At 41.3% G+C, this 22841-nt stretch overlaps 1 protein-coding gene, 1 long non-coding RNA gene and 1 other non-coding gene across 4 annotated transcripts in view; 1 reads left to right on the top strand and 2 right to left on the bottom strand.

Annotated features, from left to right (window-relative positions):
- Positions 1–11739, top strand: part of LRRC75A (leucine rich repeat containing 75A) — a 67355-nt gene extending 55616 nt beyond the window's left edge. Inside the window, exon 4 of the mRNA XM_032216909.1 lies at positions 11097–11739. Coding sequence (XP_032072800.1) covers positions 11097–11682 — 586 coding nt within the window. The 3' untranslated portion in view covers positions 11683–11739. The remainder of the gene's footprint in view (positions 1–11096) is intronic.
- A 4317-nt stretch (positions 11740–16056) lies between these two features.
- Positions 16057–18584, bottom strand: LOC116506967. 2 transcript variants are annotated; one of them, XR_004255116.1, is made up of 5 exons: positions 18475–18584; positions 18006–18090; positions 17747–17813; positions 16567–16741; positions 16057–16252 (listed from the first exon to the last, which is right to left on the bottom strand). It is a non-coding gene; the product is annotated as an uncharacterized LOC116506967 (long non-coding RNA). The 2 variants fall into 2 exon arrangements; XR_004255115.1 differs by having other exon boundaries at positions 16571–16741.
- On the bottom strand, positions 18244–18314 carry LOC116508555. Its single transcript, XR_004255371.1, has one exon. It is a non-coding gene; the product is annotated as a small nucleolar RNA SNORD49 (small nucleolar RNA).
- Positions 18585–22841: the final 4257 nt, after the last annotated feature.

Genomic DNA, 22841 nt, shown 5'->3' with positions numbered 1-22841 from the left:
CTTTGCTTCTCTCCACATCCAGTAGTCCCAGGAGGCTTTTGTGCCTATGTTGACAAGTGGAACTGCCAAAGGGAATTGCAAAAGCACTGTGAAGAGGAGGCTGTTGGCACCTTTGCTCCTGGATGTTGGGTGGAGAGCTAGGGCACAAAGCAGCTTTGAAGAGATGCTTTGCATGAACCTTCAAAGGGAAATATCCCTTTGAAGCTTTCCACAGCTATGTGAGAGGCTTAGTGGTTGCATTCACACAGCATGCTGAATTAGCTTTAACCTTGGTGATTGGATTGGATTATTGTTTAGGGTATTGTGCAGTCCCAGCATCTTTGGTTAGTATATAATTTGTTGCATTGTTTAAAAACACAGAAAATGGGTTAATTTACTTACCAGGTCAGGCAAATTGTGTGAACCCAGCCCATAAGTGCTTCCTGTAGATCCCCCACCCCACCCCTTACAGTAGAAACTCGATTTCATTGAGGGCTGCATCAGGGTTGTGTTTGACCTTGAGGAGCCAGAGTGGGTGTGGCCAGGGTGGGTATGGCCAGCTCAATGTCACTTGTGTCAGTGGTGCCTGTGATGGCCCGAATGCTCTGCCAGAGGCTCCCGAGCTCCATTTTCAGCTGTGATGGCTTCCTGCAACTCTGCCAGCAAAAACGGAGCTTGGGAGGGCGGCCCATGGCCTTCGTGAGCTCCATTTTTTCTGGAAGAGGCACTGTGGGCCAGGCTTTGCTGTTTCCATGGCGGCCCTACGGGCCAGATCTAAGCCTCCCACGGGCCGAATCCGGCCCCAGGGCTTTGAGTTTGACACTCCTGCCTCACAGGATTGTAAAATAAACTAATTCCCAGCTGTGTCCACGTGGCTTGATTAAAGAAGTTAAGATGCTGCTGCTGCAGCTGCCATGTTGACTTTTTTAAAAACTATATCTTGTGGCACTTGTTCAGTAGAAATGAGCTGTTAAAGGAACTTCGTATGTTTAAGTTACAGAACAGAAGGCTAAGGGGAGATAGGATAACAGCCTTCCAATATTATACATGATGGGATGTCACAGGGAAGAAGGACTAGATTTATTTTCTCTAGCACCCGAGGACATCACAAGAACTGAGAGAGGAAGTTGACTGCGAGGGATCCAAATTTGTATTTAGGATGAATTTCCTAACTCTGAGAGTTATTAAGTAATGGAACAGTTTACCTCCTAGTTTCATTGCTCCATCATTGGGATTTTCATGAAAGACTGGGCAGAGGGTAGATCTAGAAGAGTCTAAGGTTTGTTCCAATGCTATGAGTCCAGGGTTGTTAAGGATTTTCTGAAAGATTCAGCAGAATCAGTACCACCTTAACTTTAGTTAGTATATATCCCAAAAGCTGCAACAGAAAAGACACTTATTTTGTACTCCCTGATCTAGGAAGCACTAGAAAGCGTAGAAGAAAAATGGCAATTAAGAAATAAACTCGGCCAGTGTCAACGGCAAGCAGTTTTTCCCCTTTCTGCCAGAATTTACTGAATTGATTTGGGTTTTTTTTTTTTTCTGGAAGAATGTTCAAATGTCATCTAGTCCAACCCTCTTGCCAATTAAAGATTTTTAGTACTATAGCATTCCTTGAAAGCTGGCAATTGAGCCTTTCCTTAAAAAAACTACAATGAAGCCAGAACCATTAGTTTCAAAGCAGCCTCCTCCATTGTCAAACATCTCATATTGTGTGGAAGCTGTTCCTAATACCTCATCTAAATAGCTTACCATGTGAATCCTTAGTTTTAGATACCAAGCCTAATCTTTTGGAATAACAGGAAGTAGGTTTGCCTCGTAATCTGTAAGAAAGCTTCTCAGATGTGGACAACCATTTAAATATGAGCCAGCAACTTTCAACTTTCAACTTTAATAAGATTTGTATGCCGCCCACTCCCTTGGGACTCTGGGCGGCTCACAACAAAAGTAAAAACATATAAAATATTAAAAATACAATTATTAAAAATAAGATATCATCCATTCAATCAAGTGGGGCTGGATGTTAATCAACAGCCCCAGGCCTGCCGGAACAGCCAGGTCTTGGTCGCTTTACGGAAGGCCGGGAGAGTGATAAGGGTCCAGATCTCTGCGGGTAGCTCGTTCCACAAGGCCGGTGCAGTTACAGAGAAGGCCCTCCCTCGGGGAGCCACCAGCCGGCAGATAGGGCCACAACCAGGCGAACCTGGGCAAAGGCCCCCCTGGTCACAGCCGACAAATGGTGTTTTAACGTCAGCTGTGGATCCAGGAGGACACCCAAATTGCGGGCCCTCTCCGAGGGGTGTATAACTTCACCCCCCAGGCTAAGAGGTGGAATGTCTGGACCATCTTTGGGAGGCAACATCAATAGCCACTCGGTCTTGTCTGGATTGAGTGCAAGCTTGTTTGCTCCCATCCAGACCCTGACAGCCTCCAGGCACTGGCACATCACTTCAACTGCTTCGCTGAGTTGGCACGGGGCGGACAGATACAATTGAGTATCGTCCACATATTGATGATATTTAATCCCGTGCCGGCGTATGATCTCACCCAGCGGCTTCATGTAGATATTAAATAGGAGGGGGGACAGGACCGAGCCCTGCGGCACCCCATATTTGAGGAGCCTAGGGGTCAATCTCTGTCCCCCAACCAACACCGACTGCGACCTGTCCGAGAGGTAGGAGGAGAACCACCTTAAGACGGTGCCTCCCACTCCTATCTCGCATAACCGTCGCAGAAGGATACCATGGTCGATGGTATCGAAGGCCGCTGAGAGGTCAAGAAGCACTAGGATAGAGGAATGTCCTCTATCCCTGGCCTGCCAGAGATCATCGATCAGCGCAACCAAAGCAGTTTCGGTGCCGTAACCAGGCCTGAAACCCGACTAAAAGGGATCCAGATAATCTGTTTCATCCAAGGTCTGTCAGAGTTGAAAGGCCACCACCTCCTCGACAACCTTCCCCACGAAGGGGAGGTTGGAGACTGGGCGCAGCAGCTGCGAAAAAAGCCAACACAGTTCTAGGCTACATAAACAGAGGGATAGAATCAAGATCACGTGAAGTGTTAATACCACTTTATAATGCCTTGCTAAGGCCACACTTGGCATACTGCATTCAGTTTTGGTCGCCACAATGTAGAAAAGATGTAGAGACTCTAGAAATAGTGCAGAGAAGAGCAACAAAGATGATTAGGGGACGAGACTAAAACATATGAAGAACGGTTGCTGGAATAGGGTATGTCTAGTTTAATGAAAAGAAGGACTAGGGGAGACATGATAGCAGTGTTCCAATATCTCAGGGGTTGCCATAAAGAAGAGGGAGTCAGACTATTCTCCAAGGCACCTGAGGATAGAACAAGAAGCAATGGGTGGGAACTAATCAAGGAGAGAAGCAACTTAGAACTGAGGAGAAATTTCCTGACAGTTACAACAATTAATCAGTGGAACAGCTTGCCTCCAGAAGTTGTGAATTCCCCAACACTGGAAGTCTTTAAGAAGATGTTGGATAGCCATTTGTCTGAAACGGTATAGGGTTTCCTGCCTAGGCAGGGGGTTGAACTAGAAGACCTCCAAGGTCCCTTCCAACTCTGCTATTGTATTGTAAGATATCTGAGGATGTTTATGCCTGTTACTCATGTCTTCTCCGAGTTGAATTCACCTGTCTTCTTTAACCTTTCCTTGTAAGGACTTCATTTCCACTCTTGCCAGCTACACTGACCATTTCTGAACAATCCGCCTTGAGAATATTCTTCATAAATGGTAGTGCCTAGAATATATAATACATTTATGACCACAAATTGATCCCCAAACTTCTGTTGCTAAGTGAGACAGTTGTTAAGAGGATTTTGCCCCATTTTACATCATTTCTTGCCAGGGTTGTTAAGTGAATCCCTGCAGTTGTCAAGTTAGTGATTCTTAAATGAATCTGGTTTCCCCATTGTCAGAAAGGATGCAAAAGATAATCCCACGACCCAGGACACTGCACTCGTAATGAACATGAGTCAGTTGCCAAGCATCTGAATTTTGATCATGTGACCATGGGGATACTGCAACAGAAGTGTGAAAAATGGACATACGTCACTTTTTCAGTGCTGTTGTAGCTTCAAGCTGCCACTAAACAAACAAACTGTTGTACGTCAAGGACTACTGTATTTTTCGGAGTATAAGACACACCAAGGTGTTGAAGAGGCAAATTTAAAAAAAGTTTTTGCACTCTGCAAACCTCCCCAAAACGATCTGTTTTTCTTAAAAAACAGGTCCATTTCCCCCCCCAAAAAGGCATGAATAGCCTTTAGGGGGCTTGCAGAGTGCTCCGGGGGGGCGGGCGGGGGAAAACAAGCAAAAAACGGCCCTTTTTTTGCAAAAACAAGCCCGTTTTTCCTTTTAAAAAGGGGCATGGATAGCCTTTAGGAGGCTTCTAAAGTGCTCCTGGGGGCTGGGGTGGTAAAAGTGAGCAAAAAATGGCCCATTTCTTGCTCATTTCTGCCCTCCCCAGCCCCCAGGAGCTCTCTAAAAGCTTCCTAGTGGCTCTGCACAGCCATTTTGGTGAAGGGGACGAGTTTTCGGGAGGCAAAAAATGCAGTGTATAAGACGCACCCAGGTTTTCAGCCTCTTTTTTGAGGGAAAAAGGTGCGTCTTATACTCCGAAAAATACAGTAACTGTATTGCATTGAAGTCTGACCAAAGCAGAATCACGTGTCATAGTATGGGCAGTGTTGTTCTGTTGCTTCACCAAGAAGCTTTCTGAGTCAGGCTTGTCTGTTGTTGTTGTTAGTTGCGAAGTTGTGTCCGACCCATCGCGACTCCATGGACAACGTTCCTCCAGGCCTTCCTGTCCTCAACCATCCCCCAGAGTCCACTTAAACTCATACTGCTTCAGTAACTCTAGCCAGCCACCTCATTCTCTGTTGTCCCCTTCTTCTTCTGCCTTCAATCTTTCCCAGCATTAGACTCTTCTCCAGCGACTCCTTCCTTCTCATTAGGTGACCAGAGTATTTGAGTTTCACCTTCAGGATCTGACCTTCCAAAGAGCAGTCAGGGTTGATCTCCTCTAGGACTTACTGGTTTGATTGCCTTGCAGTTCAAGGGACTTGCAGAAGTCTTCTCCAGCACCATAGTTCAAAGGCCTCAATTCTTTAGTGCTCAGCCTTTCTTATGGTCCAACTTTCACAGCCATACATTGCAACTGGGAAAACCATAGCCTTGACTATACACACTTTTGTTGGCAGGGTAATGTCTCTGCTTTTTAGTATTTTAATTTCTTGATTTGATTTGTCTGAGGTTCTGTAAAAACTACTACAATCTTTCTACATGTACTACTTTCAGAACAGGTGTCACTCACCATGAATTACTGCATCTGTCTGGATGAAGAACCTGTTAGATTTTGTCCGGTTCTGTGAACACAAAGTATTTTCAGTCCTAAAGTATTTTAAACTCTTCCAGCTTGGTATTATATGTAACTTTGATGAGCATTCCTTCCATTCTTTTATCCAAATAATATTTAATTTTTATACACAAATTCAACATTGGAATTTTGGCATACTGTGGAACCATTTCTGAACATTTAAAAAAATATAATATTTTAATTGTTCATGGCTCCGAGTTGTTACTGAGATGGGTGGCTACATAAGCTGATGGAATAAATAAATACATCTGTCATCAGCTATAAATCTCTCCAGCATCACCATTTCTAGTCAGCCTTTTACAAGATTGTCAACAATATCATGGGGAAACCTGTTGACAGTCTTGGTGAAACTAAAATATATTTTTTCCTTGACATTCCCTTGATCTACAAGATTAATATCTTTATTAATTGCATTTAGTGAATGATACTCCTAGTTTTATTTAACTCATAATTAATATTTAACTATGTTAAACATGTCGAAGAGGTGTTATTAAGCATCCTCAGAAAATGAAGCCTCTAGGCGTCTGTGTTGATTTGTACAACTGTTGTTATTGTTAGTACATTCTTAAGCAGGTGGGTGGGGGAATAATTAGCCTTTGCAGATCCTATTGAGTGCAGCTCAGCAAATTCGTGGATTTGAAATGGCACCTGTAGTCAAAGTAAATCCATTCCACTTCAATCTGAGGCTTTTCTTTTTTCAAAGAAAAGCAGATATGGGACTCTCCGTTGAAAAGAGAGTTGTGAGGGAAGGAGCTTCATCTTTTCCATTTTCTTCAAAAATGCTTCATTGTTGAAAAGCCCATCCTCCCTTTTGGTTGACAAAGAAACCTCCTGCATAGGTAACACAGAGGGGTGGGCTAGATGACCTTCAAGTGAGCTTTTTATTTTATTACTCGATGAAAAACATTTAACAGAAGTCTAGGAAGCCAACAATATTTGTTAATAGCTGTTCTTTGTTTCCTACAATCTGCCCCCCCTCCCACCATGTACTACCGTAATCAATTCTTGCAGTTGAAAAGATTTTTTGTGCTAACTCAGCGTTCAGCCATAATAGGTTATCTCTGTAAATAGGACAGAATGAATGTAAAGTAGCATTTAATTTGCCTTTTCTTGCCTGGAAAAAAAAGCAGTGCTATACAGGTTGAGCATTATTTTTCTTCAAAATGGTTGCCTCTTTCTGTTTTGTAAATCAGCCAAAGCCTATTCTATTTCTACGTTACAGTGCAGAGTGAATCTGTGAAGACAAGGGTCATTAACCAGTTTGGTGATCTGTGGCTTTTTCCATGATTGAAAATATTTATGTGTTATGTCATAACCATCTGATTTGTGTGTACACACTGTTTTAGCCTTGGATATAATGCATTCACCTCTCTCATAAACCCGAAGCTTTTTTTCCAACAGCTACTGCTCTGTGCAAAGGAAGATTAAAAAGGAGAAATGAAATGTGCCAGCTTAGAGCTGTAAAAATCAAGTTTATAGAGTGTAATACATACACACAGTAAATCTCTATCTTTTTCATTATTATTTTTAAGAGAGGTTGCATATTTACTGGGTAAAATGTAAGAGGCCAATGGCTCCTATGAGAACGATTACTTTATTTATGATAATTTTTTACACCTACTTCCCTCATATTATTTTAATCTTAGTTTAGATACATCAAAAGATTAATTTCTATTTGTTTTTAAAAATCACCCTTTTGCTCTTGTAATTGCAAACATTTTGAAATTCCTCCTGGGACAATTCATTTCCAAATCTTGGCAGGATATGGGCTTGCAGATGTTACACAATTTTGGTATTTAGTTTTTAGTTGTCAACAAGACGATATCATACTTTGTTTTAAAAATAACACTAGCAAACAGCTCTGTTTCTGTAAACTTATAATCTGAGTCATAAATACAGCAGGAGCTTTACCCAAAGTTTTCAACACATTTCTAATTAAATACAAAGGTGTTTTAATATAAACCATACACATTAACTAAACATGTTTATTGTATACACAGTAAGAAATATAATCTATAAAACATTACTTTATAAAGTTTCATTTTAAGCTGAAGTCTAGGACTTCTCCAAATGTTACTAAACTACAATTCATAAAACCCTAGCCAACAATGAAAAATGTTAGAAATTGAAGTTCAATTAATAATTTAGAGGCTATTGGTTCCCTATTTCTGCTTTAATCATTATTTCCATGTGAAGAGTAGTTCTCATTAAACATGCAATCCTGTATAGTAAACACTTTATAAAAACAACAAAAAACCTATAAGAATAAAAATCATACAGTGACATTTGAGAATTACATTAATATTATATGATGATAAAACAGTATACTATGTTTAAAACCCTGCTAGTATCTAAAAAAATGCTGCATAGAGGAGGTTTTACAATCCCTGTACTGCTATCAAAGATCCTTTTTCAAGCACCTGCCAAGATAATCTATTGAATTGATAGAATTTATGACAATTTATGATGACAGTCATAAATAATAGGCAGGTCGATATAGAACAAAGTGATCCTTTTAGATATCTTAGCCTCACACTGGACATCTGCCAAAAAACAAACTGGTGAAGTTGGTCTATGAAATGCATTTGAGGTTAAGTATTACTCCAACAGAGGAATAAATAGGAATCTAATGTATCAATGAAATGACCTTCTTTTTGGCCTTGCATATCCATAAATAATACACAATTTATAGTAAGTTACTTATAATATGTGCTTAAGATTTTTATATTTGATGCAGTAATGTAATTTTTTTTAATGTATCACAGTTCCTGAATTTTAGCAAATCTATATTTTCGTAGATAAACATAAATAACTGTATTACCTTTTTAGATTTTTACTATAGTAGCTACATGTAGAATCTTGTGCACTTTATCTTAATTTTGTAAGCTAAGCAGGGTTGGGCCTGATTAACATCTGCGTGACAGAGTAGAAGATAGCAGTAGCAAAACACTGTATTGCTGAAAAGAAAAGCACATGTATGTGTCCCAAAATCCACTAGGAGTCAGGTTTGACTTCAAGAAATTTTACTGTTGATCTGTATAGATATCTGTGCCACCTTTTCAGTTATTTGGGCTATTCCCCTAACTTAAATTGAACCAGATATACTTCAGGAAGTAATTTTTTTTCCATTTCATCAGATTGTACCAAAATTTTGAAATTGTGAAAAATCTATAGAAATAATCAAAAGCTATTTCTATGAAGAAATTTGGGCATTCATTTCTGATCCGAAAATATAAATAGGAAAGTAGAAAGAAGAGAAAAATCCCTTCTCCTTTTCATTATAAATAAAGAATTCTATTCTAGTTCTTATTGGTATCATAACATTAATTAAATATCTTAAACCTATCATTTCTGATCCTTTTCCAGTTGGTGTCTGTGTATGTGTGTGTGTGTGTGTGTGTGTGTGTGTGGTTTTTGCAGTTTCAACTTTGCCAAATTACAAATAGATACGAAGCTGTGTTTATGTTTTAATATTGGTGTTTCAGCATGAATCTACTTTTGGCCAATTTACTAGGCCAAGGGGTGGATAATGTGTGTTGAACTCCCATGTTCCTGAGCTAATTTTCAGCATCTTTTACCAATGATTATGCTGAGTATGGCTATTCAGCAACATCTGGGAGGCTGTAATTTTTATAGACTAGGAGGAAATAAAGTGCAGCAGGTATTTTAACGCTGCTGTGAACTTAAGATTTTTAAATGATTTTTGCACCTGCTTGTGGACGTACATTAATGAGTATAGATTTTAAGGCCCTGACATGAGTGATGGTGAGCTGGCCATGCCCACCCCAGCCCCTGAGGTCAAACACAACCCTGATGCAGACCTCAATGAACTCGGTAATAGGATAAAGACCATGTTAATGGTAGTACTATGTATTCTCGCAACATGCTAATCCATAATAATTTAACCTGGTTTAGCTCACACAGAATGGCAGGACGAAATTCTAGTTTGGTTCAGAATACTGTGCAAGTTTCTTCCTAAAGAAATACAATATATATGGCATCTCTGCCACAACCATTTTCCTTATTTGTAAATGTTTTTTTTTTTTAAAAAAACCAGACCATTTGTACAGTGCTTTAACTGATACTTTGGGATTTTTTTAATTCTACGGTTATTCCATTATGATCATTTTTTCTGTAAGGCAATTTAGTATTTTATTTTAAACTAGGCGATAAGATGCAACCGTTGGGAGTCTCAAACAGTGAAGAAACAAGTAAAATGAGAGTTTGCTCCTATTAACTAGGTCTCTGAGTATATTTGCTAAAGCATCTAAACGGAACCCTCCAAGAATCAGAACACTGGAGTCTAATTAATCTTATTTCTCATGCCGTTATATTTTCTCAACTTTTAAGGTCTCTGCTAGTATCAGTTAAGATTCTAGAAAGGTTTTCATAACCTTTTTTTCTTGATGTCCTCTATTTGCATTTCTGAATTGCTGCTTCTACAAGCATAATGTTTTATGATGCTCACCTTGTTGCAATGCAGTGGTTTCACTCCTTTTGGTGTGAGTCACTAAGGTTCCCCCCCCCTCCCTACCAAAGGAGGGAAGCTCTGTGCCTGCCCATGTCTCTGTATAATACATTGGGGGGGGGGGGAAGAGCTGATTTGATTCCAGATGGTAATTTCAGATTTCACAACTCAACTCTGTGCTGAAATAACAAGAGAAAAGGGGAACTAATCTCAGCAAACCTTGCACTCCCTTAGACTCATAGAAATGGGCCTCCATGTCCCCCTCCCCCAACCATTTAAGCAAAAATCCAAAATGAGGCATTTTCAACCAATATTCATTCTGCTTGTGCTTGGATATTCAGCAATGGGCGCTCATCTTTTTGTTTGGTGACTGGTTCTATTTTCAAACTGCTGTCCTGAAGTTCTTAAAATTTAGTGGGAAGCTACCGTAAGTAGCTTACTGTGGGATACAGCAGTTGCATTGTGAATCCTACACTCTGGGATGATAGGGAAGGTATTTTGAATTTAAAATACCACCCTTTCAAGTATTTGGTACCGGTATATCTTACCTGTCTTCTCAAGACAATAAAAGCCATCCCTTTTATTGGATGTTTCTTATGCTTAAGTAATCCTATGCCTTTATTAAGCTTTATATTGTCAGATGCCCTTTAAAAGCATTAGAGAAATAATCTGCTTCCCTTGTATGGTTTCCTGTTTTAAACAGAGACTGCTATTTAGTAGGCTTGGTGTTTTATTTGTCCTGTTGGTATGAATTTTATTGAAAAGAAAATGATTTCACATATACATACATACACACACACAAACAGATGTGGGTGCCTGTTATATAAATATTGTTTTTTATGGAAATGTTCTCCCAAAGACCAAATCATTATGAATTGTACATTAATTGTACATTAACGTACATTAAATGTACATTAACATAAACACAATTTTAATATTGCTTTGTGTGAATGACTTGCCATGATACAAATCCAGCCTATTTGCTTAATAGCTCCGTGTATTGTACAAACCCCCAAAATGGGCTGGTAATCAAGTAAATGCTATGGATGTAGTCATTGAGTATCATATATTAACAAATTTGACTGCAGTATCCCCTAGAAAAATTACTGCCTTGGATGGATTCATTCCATTTACTCCTGGCTGAATTATGAAGCTATTGTCAAAATAATTTTCCTAGTCAGATTTGACTTTATAGCTGTTAAGATAAACTGAAAACGAATGAATAATTTCCATTTTTCATTGTTTTGCAGTTTGAAAACGATCTTGGTGGGGAATCCTCAGGACAACACTGTGGACTTGTCTGGCATCCCTTTGACCATGAAGGAATTAGACAGAGTTATCTCGTACCTCCAGCACAGCTCTGAATATATTGAAAATGTGGAGCTTTGCTTCACTGAGATGACAGATGAGACGTTCCTCCAGCTTTTGCCAGTTCTCAGTGCCCTACCTCGTCTCACAACTCTTTCCCTTAATGGCAACAGGCTTACAAAAGCCGTTCTCCGGGACCTGACTGAAGCATTGAAGGACACCAGAAACTTCCCCAGCATGACTTGGATTGATCTGGGCAATAATGTGGACATATTCTCTCTGCCACAGCCTTTTCTGGTTAGCCTTAAGAAACGAAGCCCTACCCAAAGCAATCTCCCAACTATTCTTGAATTTGGTGAAAGTCAAGTGAGTGACCTTGAGAGCCAAGAAGGTCTTTCCTCACAGGATGAAGACCAAAATGATGGCCTGGAAGACACGAAGCCCAGGCAGGTATGGACAGGTGAAGCTATTGAGGTTAAGCTGCTGCCAAATGAATCTACAAATCAAGAACATTTGTTTCAGACATGAAATAAAGAGTTCTCTCTCATTTGTCTAGGTCCCTAGGATTTGCCAAATGGATCCTTTATAACCACAAAGGATCTTGGCTAGTTTATGCTAATGAAGCTCTCTTCAAATAAAAACTTTTAATTCCTTAACTTGCAGGACCAAAATGTGGAGACCAAATTACAATTGGCTCCAATTCACATATTAATGATCCGCTACAATCTGAACCATTATGTAGAATTCTACTGGAAGGGATTATTTATGCCAATCCTAACTACTTGCTCAGTGCAGTATCCAAATCAAAGCATCCCTTTAACTCCTGAAACCTTGTAGTTATCACAGGGGTGATTGCTAGTTGACTGTTCAGTTGAAGGTTTAAGAAACACAAACAAAAATGCAATGCCACTATTGAGCCTGTTTTTTTTTCCAGGTTAAACACTTTAGATGAATACACTAAATTTTCATATTAGGTATACTGGTACAAATAATTCTGTACTTGTTATAGTTTTTACTTTCCAAATCAATTACTTTGAATAGAAGCTTTACGTGAGAAAACTCCATGCTTGGATAGAAACAAAATTAATCCCATGGATTAAACAGAAACATGTTAAATCAACTCACCAAAACAAGTTTGAATGTCTCACTGAATAATCACTGCCAAGAAGGTAACCATCACTACTGTACCTTCTGCATTTCATTCTCTCCCAACCAATTTATTGTCTCCTGTCCCAAATAAGCCATGGATGTGTACCTATCTCAGGTTATGCCATGCATCTGATGAATTTGGCTGAATTTGAATCCATGAGTTTTATTTGTAAAGTCTTAAGGTGGTACAAGATTGCTGGTCTTAAAATGTAATTTTTATAAATTAAAAGCAGTGTGTCAGCAGGACTGAAAAACTTGCACCTTCTGAAATCTGTCTCTAGAATGAAATGAAATAAAAATGCATTGATAGATGACACTGGTTAGTATAAATGAAAAACTCCCCATTCCCTGTAAGGGATGTGAATTGGTGGTACTTTAAAAACATGTGCCTTCCTGGTGTGTGGGGAGGTCCCTTTCAGGGTTAGCAAGGCCTTGGCTCTAGGCACCAGGGGATGAAATTTTGGTGGTGGCAATCCCAAGCATTTGTTGCAAGTTGCTATTACACTTTGTGAAAAAAATGCAGCTTTCTGGATTTCATCACTGGCGCAGAAGAGACAATAGAAATCAATTCAGCTTGATAGTGTCAATTTTTCCTGATGTTTAGGTACCTGGATTACATACTGTGGGAGCTTTAGTCACCAACCCTTTGCAGCACTTGACTGTCATGAAGTAAATGCTGGCTTTGTTGTTTTTCTGAGCTACCCATGAAGAATCTTGCCCAAATTTAACTATCATGCCAATCTCTTGTGCGAGCTTTCAACACTAGTTTTGGTACTTCATCCTGGCAGGTTTGAAGAGCGCCCTACGGCTGATACCTTTCAGAGTGGGTTGTGATTGTAATTGCTAGGACTAAACTACTTTGGGGAGGAGGTGCGACTCATCACGTGACCAATTTTCAGGATCAATGTTTTTCCCTAAAACCCCACTGTTGTTGTGCCCATTTTGAGTACTTGTATGTTTTCAGTAGTGTCAATCTGGTACTTTCATAGAAATGAACAGCTCCATATTGTCCTAGTTTGCATGTAGCTAAAGTCTTTTATATGCTTTGTCAAGAAATAAAACTTGTTTGAAAGATGGCCGTTTCTCCCTAGTGAAAATGTATTTGCAGGAATGGAAAGCTACATCTTGTGCAACTACTGAACAGTCATACAAGAAGGTGGGTAGTGAGGATAATCATTCCTGGAATGTGAAGATGCTGTCAGTTCAACCCCATTAATCCAACACAAAATATGGAGGCTTGGTTAAGTTTTCTTGGTTTCTTTTTTATGCATATAAACAGAGGGAGACTTTCTTAAAGGAGGGGATAAAATAAAATACTTTTATTTTATTGTATATCAACTGCAATGATCAGGAAACTAGTAATTCACATAAAATCATTCACATAGATCATTCTACAGGGCCGGGGCAGCTACAGAGAAAGACCTCCCCCGAGTAGTCGCCAACCAGCATTGTCCGGTCGCCGGTACCCGGAGGAGGCCCAGCCTGTGGGATCTTATGGGTCGTTGGGAGGTATGTGGCAGGAGGCGGTCCCGCAGATATCCAGGTCCCAAGCCATGTAGGGCTTTAAAGGTAACGACCAGCACCTTGAAGCGCATTCAGAGACCGATGGGAAGCCAGTGCAGCTCACGGAGAATAGGTGTAACATGGGTGTACCTAGGTACACCCGATATCGCTCGCGCGGCCACATTCTGGACCAATTGTAGTCTCCAAACACTCTTCAGGGGCAGCCCCAAGTAAAGTGCATTGCAGTAATCAAGCCTAGAGGTGACCATTTGAAGTGTCTCCCGGTCCAGGTAGGGCCGCAGCTGGTGCACCAGGCGAACCTGGGCAAAAGCCCCCCCTGGTCACAGCCAACAGGTGGTATTCTAATGTCAGTTGAGAATCCAGGAGGACACCCAAGTTGCGGACCCTCTCTGAGGGGCGAAGGGTTTCGCCCCCCAGGCTAAGAGATGGAATATCTGGTCCGTTCTTGGGGGCAACATCAATAGCCACTCAGTCTTGTCGGGATTGAGGGCCAGCTTGTTTACTCCCATCCAGACCCTGACAGCCTCCAGGCACTGGCACATCACTTCTACCGCTTCGCTGAGTTGGCACGGGGCGGACAGATACAGCTGGGTATCGTACGCATATTGGTGGTATTTAATCTCGTGCAGACGAATGATCTCACTCAGCAACTTCATGTAGATGTTAAAAAGGAGGGGACAGGACAGAGCCCTGAGACACCCCATACTTTAGGGGCCATGGGGTCGGCCTTTGCCCTCCAACCAACACCGACTGCGACCTGTCCGAGGTAGGAGAACCACTGTAGAACGGTGCCTCCCACTCCCAGTCATCGCAGAAGGATACCATGGTCGATGGTATCGAAGGCCGCTGAAGTCAAGGACCAGGATAGAGGAATGTCCTCTATCCCTGGCCCGCCAGAGATCATCAGTCAGCGTGACCAAAGCAGTTTCGGTGGAGTAACCAGGCCTGAACCCCGACTGAAAGGGATCCAGATAATCTGCTTCATCCGTCGGAGCTGAAAGGCCACAATAACATTGATAAGAATAAGAGATGCCATAATCTGCATGAATTTCCATTATGTACAAAATTGACAGAAGCAAAACAGAATACTAGTGTCATGAAACTGAAAATCTGCAATTTCCTTAGCATATTTTTGAGGCACAGCTGCAGTGGTCTTATTTCACAATTTAAATGCTACGAGGGGGAAATCAATCTGCAGAGCCTTAATTGCTTGAATTAATCTTAGTTCACCTGGTGTTATTTTTTCATGTAACTTCAATAGGCATTTTAAAGGAGAATATATGTATGCTACAGGCTTAAATTAAAAAAAATCTTAAGGGCTGCAGAAAAGTAATGGAAACCGATAACAGATGGAACATGTTTTACTTTTAGGTCCATCTGTATATTGACCAGCTTCTCTTATCGCCTTCTGGCTGAACTACCGGTACTAAGAACCTTCAGTTAGGCCAGTATTACATAGGTTTGCGGTGTATTTTAAGTTTAAGACTCCCCAATACTGTTTTAGGAGCTCCACCACTTGGCTTATGGATGCAATTCAAGTAATGTTACCTCCAAAGTCCTAGATGGCCCATGGCCTGGATACCTTTTATGATTGCTGTCTTTCAAAAGGTGCAAGATGAATTTTTTTTTGTATTGTATTTATTTATTTATTTATTGTTATTAAAATATTTTTATTTTCCATTTTTCATAGTGTCACATATATACTGTGCATAGCCGGGGCCATACAACATTAAACAATAATCACAGCAATTCCTCTTGTCAACAATACCCCCCAAAATAGAAACCCAATATACCTCTTCCACTCTCCATACACCTTTCTTCCGCCCCCCTCCAACTTTCTATCTTCCCTCCATCATTCCCCTCTACCCTACTTCCCCTCCCCCGATCCACTCCCTCCCTTCTCACCTTCCCTCCCATCCTCTCTCCCGCCCTCTCTACCCATCTTTCTTCTATCCCACTCCTCCTCCCCTTGGTGTATTTCTAATATATGTCAATGTATTCAGCTTGTCCTATTTTTACAGAGAAATTAAAGAGAAACAGTATACATGTGGAATCGCATTACATTGAAATCTAACACATAGTATATATCCCCCCTCCCCCCTAACACCCCCTCCCCCCCCCCCGACTTCCCAGAGCCCGTACACGGTATAGATTTTTAACAAACACAGTGTAAAATATATTGAGACAAGAGGTGCAAGATGAATTTTTAAGGATCCCTTCTTTGCCATCTGAAGGGTTCTGAAACTGGACCCATTCAATAAGCATGTACAACAAAGGGAAGAAGTTAGCTTCTAAGTTTACTGCCACAATAATGCAGGAAATAATCTCTTTGCGCCAATATGTAGGTCTTCATAGGGTTTTAAGGGAAAAATGGACACTTTCAGTAGTCTTGAGTGCATTGAATAGTAGTAATATTTGTCCAAGCCTGAAACAAGATTTTACAAATTGGTTAGCAACATTGAAGCCCTTTTAATTTGTATTAATAATGGCTTCTTATATGAAGTTTGTGAACATTTATAACAGATTTGAGGGACAAGGGAAATATCCCTAATTTGTATTCCTGGGCAAAGAGCCCTTTGAAAATAAGATGCAAAAATCAATCCCAGCAAAATATATTGAACATTCCAACATTAAAATTTACAGATCTTTTTTGGTATGACTGTTTATCTGAAAACTGCTTTTCTAACTCAGATTACCAGATAGAGTTTCAGCTACACAAAGGATGAACTAGGTACATACCTACCTCCATGCATCTTAGAAGTGTATTCTTCTAAAATCTTCTTTCAGCTCTCAACTTTAATAATGCAAATCTGGTCTCTGATTTTAATCATGTTTACATCAGTACAAACTGTGTATCTAACAAGCCTCTTCAAGGAAATCTGGAGGGACTTCAGTCTTTGAGTAAATGAGAAACCTAAAGAAGAAAAAGAAATTCTTGGGAATTTCTGCTGACAAGTTAGTTTCGTGATTAAGATCATGCCCTAGAAACCAAGACAACTGAATTCTAGTCCCAACTTAGGTGTGCAAGCTGTCTGGATGTTGGGCCAGTCAATCTCTTGGCCCAATCCATCTTCACAGAGATATTATTCTGGGGGAAATGGAAGGGAACATCAGAAACGTTTGTCGCATTCAATTATTTATAAAGTAATTATGTAAAAAATTGACACCATGTTTTTTTCTCAAATAGGAAAAGTCAAGAAATAAAATCTTGCCTTATCCAGATTATCAAGTTCAAATTTTATTAGTCCCAAGGCCAGATACAAGCAAGTTTTACATCTGTGCATGGGCATTTAAGAGAAAAACAATATAATGGAGCGTAAAATTAAAAACATGGTTAACAAAATGAACCCAAATAAAATAAGCTCCAATGCTTAATGGTACAACGTACTGTAGAAATGGTAGCACAGAACTTGAGAAGTTGTTTTCACATTCTTGTCTTTCATTACTAGCATTAAATAGAAATTGCGCTTCCTACCTGGAAATGTTTTCAATGCAGGATACGAGTCTGGCTAGATACTTTATATAGGAAACAGTATAATAGTATATGGCCTAGAATTTCTATTGAACCATCACATGGACATAACCAAAATACCCCAGGGACTGCTGAGGGCATAGTATCCAACCTGGCTAAAAATGAAGGACTTACAAAAAATTAAAATGGATTTTAAATATGTAGCTGGGGAGCTTTTTTAGGGAGCAAAGTGTATCCCAGATTTGTTGCTTAAGGGCAGTTCTAGCATTATCAAAACCTAACACAAACTTTCCACAGAAGCCCATCAATTTTTTTTAAATCTTGTCCTGATTCTAAACTGCCTGAAATCTAGAACCAAACTTGGATATAATAGTTTGTTCTGGGTTTGAAATATTTTTGCACGCTGCGCACACACTTAACAAATCAAGAACTATCCATTTGACTTACATCCTTTCCAGTTAACAGTTGGCATTTCAATCACAATTGCTCATCTTGGAGGACAGCTCCTGAGTCCCTGAAGAAAGAAAGAAGAGAGGCTTGTAATAAAGAGTGTTTGGGAGAACAATGGTTTTCCCCTCCATAGAGGCTCCTCAGAAATAACCATCTCAACAGCAAGAGTCTGCCGGTAATTCCAGCGTAAGGTTTTTATATCATCACGGTGAGCCTTCCTTCCATGCGATCCACCTTCAGAGGCTTTTAAATTTACCTTTGCATGTTTCTCCCGCAACTCTACACACTGGTTCTTTCTATGGCTTTTTGAAGTCAGATCCCACATGGCTTCGGCAGAAAACCTGCAACACAATCCAAGATTAGATGAGAAAGCAGTAAAAAAAAAAAGAGGCTTCTGTAATGTCGGTGGGAAGTTCGGCCTATCTCTTTTTCCTTTGTCCGGACCGAACCTAGGCCTGTCTCGGGAGGGATGGGGGCAGGGAAGGGCAACTTGCGGTCAGCCACGAGGAGTCTCTCGTCAGTTCTCGCATCTGACGGCACTTCCTATCTCGGCTTCATCATCCCGCGAAGGGAAAAAAAATTAAAGGCCCACGCGAGGCGCCATAGACTCCCGGGTAAATCAAACAGCAAAGGAGAATATTGGCTCGCTAAAGGCTCAGACAGGGACCGACCCGTCACCCCCGCAATCCACACCCTTTTTTCTAGGGCGCCATGAAATTGCTCACCTCCCTCCAACAACCACCTCGGTAGTAGCGGCGAAGCGCGGAAAAGAGCGAGCCGCCTCCACGCGGTCTCTTTTAAGGTGGGGGGACAAACCATTCGGACGGCGGGTGGGTGGACCGGGAAAAAAGTGGCTGCTGATTGGTTCGAATATACCATTTAGCGGCTGGAAATCGGGGGGGGAGGGGAGAACGGAAATGGATTGAAAGCGGGAATATCTTGAGAGGTTTCCGGGTCAATAATACGGGCGGGGGGCAAGAGGGAGCGAGACGTACCTGCGGAGGCGAAGAGCGGCGGTTAAAAAAAAGGGGGTTGATCTTCTGGGATGTGCTTTTCACCGCGGAACATTGCCGAACGCGAGAGAAGCGCAGTCGCTAACAGTTGCAACATAATTGTTGGGGGTGGGTGGGTGGGATTAGTGGTGTCAAATTAAGAATCGGGATTTCCCATAGTAGAGGAACAAATCAAGCGTAACTAAGAAGCAAAAAACCGCAGATTGTCTGCATCTGCATATATATAAGATGCTGTTATAATCACGGATCAAACATTTCTGGGTGCAGCCAAATAAAATAGGCCTCTTCACTCAAAATGGATCTGGTTGCTATTGATAACATCATCTTACTAAAAGGCAAAGATCCTAAATTTTTGGCCATCCCTCTGTTTCATGAACTGACTTCAACGACGGGTCTAAATTAAGTTCTATTACTCTCAGTTCAATTAGACAGAAAGTAATGTAGCTGTAGATCAGCATATGCTACATACTGTAACAATCAGATGGTTCAGTGTTTATTTTAGAGCATAAACATTTCCTAGATAAATATAAAGAGTCTTACTAAGCCCTTGCAAGGTTGGGACTGTCAAGTCCATCTTTAAAGGTAAAGGTTCCCCTTGCACATATGTGTTAGTCGTTCCTGACTCTAGGGGGTGGTGCTCATCTCCGTTTCAAAGCCGAAGAGCCAGCGCTGTCCGAAGACGTCTCCATGGTCATGTGGCCGGCATGACTAAACGCCAAAGGCACATGGAATACTGTTAGCTTCCCACCAGTGGTGGGTTCCGGATCCCGTTCCAACTGGTACGGTTGGAACAGGCCCGGTGTTGCCCACATGGATGTGTGCAGTGCACGTACACATGCGCCCAATGCGTGCATGCATCGTACCTGTCTGCAACGCCTCCACAAGCCTCCACGATGCTCCAGCTGCTTGGCGGAGCGTCGCACAGGCACTGTACATGCCACGCGCATGCGCGGAAGCACCAAAGGCTTAAAGGACAGTAAGGAGCTCGGGTGGGCCCTCAGGAGCACCATCAGGAGCACCATACCAGAACGGCACCCGGTGCTCCGGGCAGACTCCAGCCTGCAACCCACCACTACTTCCCACCAAAGGTGGCTCCTATTTTTCTACTTGCATTTTTTACATGCTTTTGAACTGCTAGGTTGGCAGAAGTTGGGACAAGTAACAGGAGCTCACTCTGTTATCTGGCACTAGGAATTTGAACCGTTGAGCTGCCAACCTTCTGATCAACAAGCTCAGCGTCTTAGGCACTGAGCTACCGCGTCCCTATTTTATTTTAGAGCAGTGGTTCTTAACCTTCCCAATGCCGTGACCCTTTAATACAGTTCCTCTTGTTGTGGTGACCCCCAACCATAGAGGAGCGGTGTCTCGATTCCTAAGACCATCGAAAATATGTGTTTTCCTTTGCTCTTAGGCGACCCCTGTGAAAGGGTCGTTCGACCCCCAAAGGAGTCTCGACCCACAGGTTGAGGACTGCTGTTTTAGAGCATAAACATTTCCTAGGTAAATATAAAGCAGTGGGTCTCAACCTTCCTAATGCCACGACCCTTTAATACAGTTCCTCATGTGGTGGTGACCCCTAACCATAAAATTATTTTATGTTTTCCGTATTTTTTCAAAAATATATGTTTTCTGATGGTCTTAGGTGACCCCTGTGAAAGGGTCGTTCAGCCCCCAAAGGGGTCCCAACCCACAGGTTGAGAACCACTGATATAAAGACTCTTACTAAGTCCTTGCCAGGTTGGGACTGTCAAGTCCATCTTTAGTGACCTCATAAGTCCTGTCCAAAATGCCATTCTCAAGCACCCGAAAACAGCCAACAGAAAAGAAGTACCCTGGGGGTGAGGGGGGAAAAGTTAAGGAAGCCTTGACAGAACATGGGCTGCCTCTGCAAATTCAAACTTGTCTTCCTATAATGTTTCATGAGGGTTGAGGCTTCTGATCATGTCACCATCCATGTCTAACAGGAGAGCCCTTGGTGACAGGACTAATAATCCTTCTGCCCAAGGGGGCAATAATAGTCCTGGGTAGTTGACTGTTGCTTAGCTGAATAGGCCAGTGCGATGCATTCCTTAACCCATCTGCTGAACAAGAAGGCTATTACTCATCTTCCTAAAACATTTGCCCAAAGTGAAATAAACAGACTCTCTGCCTTCCTGTGCCCTTGGACGTGCTTGTTGTAAATTCTGAAGGTTAAATGCAAATCTAGCTTATGCCAGGTTTTGAGCACTTTGAAATAATTTGGCAGAAATTTGGAACCAAAATTAAATCTTGGAATTCACCATAGACATAGAACATGGTTTATATGGAACCCTGTGCCTTGTAAAAATTGGAGTCCACCTCAGGTCTGAGGGATAATTCTGAACTTAACATCACCTTAACTTTATATAAGAGATAAAGTTTTCCTCACAGAGCTGTTAATTTCCTAACCTTGGCTGAACTGAGAGTAACTAGGAAACCCATTTTCTCACCAAGAACGTTCATTGGAAACTCTTTAATGGACACAAGGGAACATGGTCAGCTCCTTGAAAACTGATGTAAAAATCCAATGAAGATAATTGGAAGATGAAACTTGTGCCTTTAAGACAGTGTTTCTCAACCTTGGCGACTTTAAGTCCTGTGGACTTCAACTCCCAGAACCCCCCAGCCAGCAGAGCTGGCTGGGGAATTCTGGGAGTTGAAGTCCATAGGACTTAAAGTTGCTAAGGTCGAGAAACACTGCTTTAAGAAATCAGCATGCTTGGGGGGGGAGGGGTTGTTCTCTCATTTTTCCAGAAAAATGGACCACAAGTCAGTATTCCGCAGGATATTTGACAGCAGCCCCTTGCCTATCCAGCTTGAAAAAATCTCAGAAATTCCAGTTTCTTGTGTTATTTCTATAAGATTCCTTTTCTACACTACCGTTCAAATATTGTTCAGGTTTTCTGATATAGCTTCCTTGTAGTTGGATGTCTAGTTACCAAAACAATCTCTACTTTGATATGCCAACATAGAACACTTACCTCTGTTTGTCCACCAGATACAGCTCATAACCACTCTGGATCTGGCCCTTAGGTTTAGCAGATCTGTTTTGTGTTCACACATGCCTGGAAGGTCTTTGCCTCGTCTCCACTAAGACTGAACACCATGACCTCCTGGGTGAGATAACTCTTGAGCATCTTTATCTTGCATGCTGCCCTGGACAGGTTTGGTGTTGGCAGGAAGATGTAGAGAGGGCCACCTTGCATAATGTAGACAACACACCATTTCCCTTTATCCTGTAGTCCTGGAACTTGGAGTGGAGGGAACAGTTCGTCTGCTGTCAGAAAGAGATTGACCAAGATCTCTCCCCTTTTCTGAGTTCATTTGCAAAGATAAGAGGAGAAAGACTTTGAATGAAAGAGGCCAGATCCATGAGCAAAGTGATAAAAGGAAATGTTCTTGTTTTCAATGAAAATGTCCCTTAAATTTATGCAATCAGGTTCCAAGTGAATTGAATTTATGTATTCATTTTATTTCATTTATAACTATCCATGACATTGTTATGATGACTCTGGGTGGCTTATAAAAGATAAATATTGGAACAATACATTTCTTTAAAATTACTTTAGAGATAAGAAGAATGAAGGGCAAATTCACCGTGGAGACCATGGAATCAGCACCAGCATAGCCATTCTCCAATCCCACTAATGTTCTCAAATCAGTCCAACCTTCACTATTGTCCCCGAATGTTGAATACCATAGGAATACTGTGCTGTGAGCTGATCAGAGCTCCCTCTAGTGGTGCTATAATAGATTTGCAAAACCCATCATCCAATACCAGTTTCTGAGCTACAGCAGGTTCTATAATATCTACAAATCCCTAAATATCTACTATTCACAATTTTATTCTGCAAAACACAAATTACATTAAAGGGCAACGCACCAACCAGCTTTACTGAAAAACAGAAGGTGGAAAGAATCATAGCAAAACAAAGCACTGTGACTTTTTAAGATTTAAGATTTAATTTATTTGTATGCCGCCCTTCTCCGGGAGGGACTCAGGGCGGCGAACAACTCAAAAGGGGAAAGGGGATACAAACACAATACACGTAATTAAAATA

Source organism: Thamnophis elegans, chromosome 4, assembly GCF_009769535.1.
Source record: "Thamnophis elegans isolate rThaEle1 chromosome 4, rThaEle1.pri, whole genome shotgun sequence".
Classification (NCBI taxonomy): Eukaryota; Metazoa; Chordata; class Lepidosauria; order Squamata; family Colubridae; genus Thamnophis; species Thamnophis elegans.
Note: the sequence above shows the minus strand (reverse complement) of the source record. Positions and strands in the feature narration are given on the sequence as shown.